Source organism: Phocoena sinus, chromosome 11 (assembly GCF_008692025.1).
Source record: "Phocoena sinus isolate mPhoSin1 chromosome 11, mPhoSin1.pri, whole genome shotgun sequence".
Lineage (NCBI taxonomy): Eukaryota > Metazoa > Chordata > Mammalia > Artiodactyla > Phocoenidae > Phocoena > Phocoena sinus.
This window is the reverse complement of record NC_045773.1, coordinates 41,034,166-41,039,408: the sequence shown is the minus strand read 5'-3', so window position 1 is coordinate 41,039,408 and position 5,243 is coordinate 41,034,166. Positions and strand designations below refer to the sequence as shown.

The window sequence follows — 5,243 nt, the reverse complement described above, 5'->3', positions numbered from 1 at the left end:
GCAGAGCACAGCCAAGGTGTAGGTGTGGATGAGGCAGGTTCCTGGATCCCCAGGCCAGGAAACTTCCAGGGTTCCTTTCCTGCTGCCACTCTCTGTCATGTGGATCTCCACAGGGTCAGTGGATCCCAAACGAAATTGAGGAAAGGGCATTGAGTAGAAGTGGGAGGTCAGAGGCAGGGCTAGCGTGAGACTCAGAAACAGAAGGGGGTGTGGGCCAGGGTGATCACAGGGTCGCCAGGATGCCCAGAGGCAGCACCAGACACACCAGTAGGATGAGGAGCACCACTGGATACAAAGAGGTAGCCTGGTTCACCACTGCAACTAGCCACTTCGTGTAGAAGGCAGTATCCGTATAAACTCCAGGTGAAATTTTACAACCACAGCTGACACCCCAGCTCACAATCCCTATCTGGACCCATGTGGTATTATATTGACAGACCAGAGGGTCCCCAGAATCTCCCTGGAAAAAGAGAAAGAAACAAACCGCAGGAATAGAAGAGCACCCACTTCAGGGCAGGCTGATTGCACTGCAAGGCACTGAAAGACAAGCACCTGTGGGCCTTCCCCAGACATCTTCCAGGCCCAGATTTCTTGATTTTGAGAACTGAATAGTCAATTGGAAAACTTTAGTATCTTCTGAGGATATTATGACTGGTCATTTACTATACCACAGTGGTTGTTAAACACTTTGAATACCACCTTTGCATGGAGCCTCCTAAATCCTTACACCTAGCCTAAAGTTTCTCTAGAGCTCCTGACCATATAACCAGCTCCCTCCATACTCTAAGCTACACTCTCAGACATCCCACATAGTCACCCCAGCTCACGCAAACACTGCACATCCTTTGCTAAAACTGCTCTGGTGGCCCCCCATCTACCAGCTCAGTCAGAAACTCAGAGTCCTCCTCAAGCTCTCCCTCACCCGCACCCTCACAGGCAGTCAGTCACCAAGAACTGATGACTCAACCTCAAACACAACCCCTTCACCTCCCCACCAGCCCAGGTCCTGCCCAGGGCTCAACACCATTGCCTACATGGTGAAAACAAACTCCTGACCTACAGTCCTGCATGGACAGGAACGAGAAACATAGCACAGCGTTGCAGGCCACACATATTCTGATTCCAATCACCTTCTCGGGCCATATTTGCCACCTCATTGCTCCAGACCTGAAACACAGTCCCTAAACACGACATGTTCTTCAGAACTCTGAGCCTCGGTACTTGATGTTCCCTCTCCCAACAGTGATGTTCTCTTTCCAAGACTCCAAATACTCATCCTCTAAGACCTGGCTCAGATGCCCCCTGCTCAGAAAGGCTGCTTGGTGCAAAGGGGAGACTGTGGGCCCAGGCACTCCCAGGGGGACCTTGAACTTATGTCTTGTAGGGACCACATCTGTATAATAATATGTATAATTATGTTGCGGGGTTGTGAGCTGGGTAACTGAGCTAATGTGGGTGAATGCTCACACTGGCACAGTAAGTCGCCATAGAGGGAACTCAATTATAGGCACTTACATTATTATCATCATCACCCTCAACTTCACCACACCCTGGCAGCACGCCCAGGATGCGAGGGCTGCTCCCTATTGAAGGAACGGGCCAGGCCAGCTCAGGGGCATCCTGAGGGGTTCTCCCCTGAATCTCCTTAATTAAAGGCTGAAAGAGGAGGGGGCAAATAACCCAGGCCCTGCCACTGGGGAATGAGGAAACTTTGAGGGGACAACCTCAATGCGGAGGTGGCAAGAGACCCATGAACTTACCTGACAAGAATTGTTTCCTATACTATTATAGTCACAGATCATTCCTTCCAGTACTACATCCTTACCTGTTGGCATGGCCTCCTGGACCATCCTATTACATTCTTCATAGTAGATGATATATTGGTCCACCTCCCAGAGAAAGACTGAGACAAATGGGCCACCTACAAGCAAAGAAACTCAGCAGTGGGTAGATCTGCACAGGCGGACAGTAAGCCCCCAAACACCTTGAATCCCCCTTGAAGAAGGCAGCACAGAGGATATTGTCCCCATTTGACAACGGAGGAAACTGAAGCCCAAAGCTGACATGGGGAGAAGAGAAGGTAGGAACCAAAACCAGGACAAGAGAAGGAAGAACAGATCAGGACAGGAAGAGGCGAGGCCTTACCAGCCTGAGAAATGATAACCACGCATCTGTCACTCTGTGCGTCAATAGTAATAATGAAAGGTGTCCGGTGCATCAGCAAAGTGTCTTTACTTTAAAGCAGGATCACAGACTCTCAGAATGGTAGTACCCAAAGGAACAATCCAGCCTCTTCCCAGAGACAGGAGGCCCTATAGCCTCACCAACTGGGGCCCACGGGCTCTGCCAACATTCCCAAGGACAGGAAAGTCCCTGGGCACCAAGGCAGGTACCTCCAGCGAGGGACAGCTCGGCCTGGCAGCACCCCCTGAGCAGAAATACACCCTGGAGAGAACTCCAGATCATCTGGCTCTGTCCCCAGGGAACCTAAAAATGCCCCCAAACCAACCAGGCACAGTTCCCCACAAATCTGCAGGAGACTTCACCCATGTATTTCTTCTTCTCCTGAGCAGCTCTAGTTCCCAGAACTGGTGCCTTGCTTAAACGGCTGCCATCAAATATTTGTGTGGCAACAAAAGATCTCAACCAATTTCTGGGCTCAAGCCAACTGGGAACCATTAGCCTGGCTGCCCCCTAACCCACCTGCCAGGTGGTGTGCTTCCCTACCCCTCCCTTTAGTGTTGTTGCCTACTCCAGGGATAAAGCTGCCTCTCTCTGCCCAAGGTTACTTCCTGTCTCACAGTCTCACTGAATTCTTGTTGCTTGCCCCATCTAGTCACCCAGCACCTGGTCCCAGCTTCCACCTGGAAAGTCTTCTCAGGGATGCATATAGGCTGGATGACCCCAGCGAAATTTACAGGGTAGAAGAGCCGGGTCATATTTAACAGTTCCACATGTTGAGAACTGAGGGTGAACAATGACTCGGCTGATAGGAACCACCAACCCTGAGATTTCACCACAGACACTCCGATCTCCCATCATGACACTGCAGCGGTAACAGCTGTGGGAGGACATGTCCCTCATAGAGACCCTGGGAAGCATCCCTTGTGCCTTTCCACACATATCAGCTGTTTCCCAATGTGGCCCCAACCTCTCTCACCACTCTCGCTATGACCCTATCACCAAAAAACCCTCCTAATGACTCTCAAAATTGGTTTGCTCGCTAGAGGAGTGGGATGGAGAGGGTGGGAGGGAGGGAGACGCAAGTGGGAAGAGATATGGGAACATATGTATATGTATAACTGATTCACTTTGTTATAAAGCAGAAACTAACACACCATTGTAAAGCAATTATACTCCAATAAAGATGTAAAAAAAAAAAAAAATTGGTTTGCTCTCCCAAACAATTGGTTTTGTTCACCAAACTAGTATTCCTAGTAACAAGACTACCAGTGCAGAATCCCTCCCGTTTTTATTGTGTGTGCTTTGGTTTGGGTTGGGTTTTTATCAACTTGCAGGGCAGCAGAAACTAGTGGGTATCTGAGGCGGGCAGGACTGGCCCCAGAACTCTCACATCTCCACTTGTCATTACTCACCTTAAAATACAGTGGGCTGCAGTCAGCAGCCACTGAGTTGTGATGAGGGAACCTCCGCACACATCTGCCACTGACCCTCAGGCTCACCTGCCAGCGCCACTTCCCTTCCTTCACTCTGATTTCCTCCCACGATTTTCAGGAACACTTGGCCACACGATGGGGTGAGGACAGGGTAGCAAGGAGAACCTCAAAGAAACAGGCCCTGTCTCCCTGGAGCCCCTCGGACAGCCGAGAAGGCCATGTCCTCCTAGGCTCCAGGGCAGCGCTTCCAAGTCTGCAGGCCATGGACCCACAGACGAGGCACGTCTCCCTCAGGCTCCACAACAGGGCTGCACTAATTCAGACCCCGATCCCCTCAAACTCCCAGGGAACACCGGCCCCTACCCTGGCGCCTCAGCCCGCCCCTCCAGAAGGCCAATGCGAAGAGTCACCTGACCTAAACTCCACCAACTTGGGGGCTCCCGGAGCCCCAGGGGACCTGGGGTTCTCAGGGGCTCCCTGAGCCCCCTCCAGGGTTTGGCTGGTCCGCCGTGGGGTCCTCGAGGCCGCCTCCCGAGAGGGGTGAAGTGGGCGAGGGCATCGCTGACCCACCTGCTGGGGCCTCCCTGAGCCAGCGCTGAAGGAGCAGAAGCCAGACCAGGAGGCTGCAGGGGCCGCCCGGGGATGCCATGGGCTCGGTGACAGCCTCAGTGCTCTGCGTGCCCCTGCCCATGAAGTCTCCTGCCTGAGAGTGCAGGGTTGTGCTCTCAGATCCTCACGCCAGACTGTGTCCAGCCAGAACACTGCCCAGGTCCGAGGGGTAAGGGTACATCTGAGGAGACTGTCCTTGCTAGGGACCTTCCAATTTAACGTTGGCTCTAAAAGGCGGGTGCTTTCTGACGCCCCTGCCCTTCTTGGTGTGGTACCTGGCCTGGAGCTGGTGAGGATGGGCATCCTGGGAACTAGCTGAGGAGGCTTAATTCTCCATAACGGTTCCACAAGGCAGGGCCTCATTCACCACACCTAGATTTGGGGGGAGGGGGACTACAGATGAAGTGGGTGTGGGTTGGACAAAGGAGCTGGCTGGATGCAATTTCAGTCACGGGGATGCCTGTAAAAATGAGCCACCACCAAAGATACCCGCAGGTCAATCCATTCTTATTAGCTCTATGCCCCTGATGTCTATTTGTCTTTGTTGCATAAGTGCTTCTACCAGGCCTCTGCCTCTCTGGGTTTCATCATCCCTGTTGAAGTCAGGGGAAAAACAACAATAACAACTTTTGAGTTGCAGTACTTCCCGCTTTTCCCCAGCCAAAAGAGGACAGCCAGTTACAGTGTTTTTCGAGGATATGGGTGTTCCCCTCACAATTTATTTTTCAATGTCTTGATGAAGGGGTTATTCTCTAAAGCCCTCTCTCTTTGCATTCCTTTCTCTACATTAGGCCAAGGAATTTCTGACATATCAATCTCCTTTAGTGTGGTCCACTATTGCGTTCAGGTTTAAAACAACCCAGTAAACATGTAGAATCATTCCCACCTGCCTGAACCAGCAAACTGAATTCCAAATTTCTAGCAAGTGTACTGTTGATAAATTTGGGACTAAGCCTTCCCAATCAAGAATCGTTTGAATCCCATCCTATATATATACCCCTTGTTCCTTCCAATGTA

The 5,243-nt window shown here is 51.5% G+C and overlaps 1 protein-coding gene across 1 annotated transcript; it reads right to left on the bottom strand.

Annotated features, from left to right (window-relative positions):
• Positions 1-223: 223 nt before the first annotated feature.
• On the bottom strand, positions 224-4,266 carry LOC116762343 (putative serine protease 42). The gene is given in 9 exon segments (XM_032649203.1): positions 224-460; positions 1,761-1,921; positions 2,810-2,934; positions 2,936-3,061; positions 3,597-3,659; positions 3,661-3,704; positions 3,706-3,757; positions 4,033-4,054; positions 4,092-4,266. Coding segments are annotated over 9 exon segments (1,005 nt in total).
• Between the last annotated feature and the right edge of the window lie 977 nt (positions 4,267-5,243).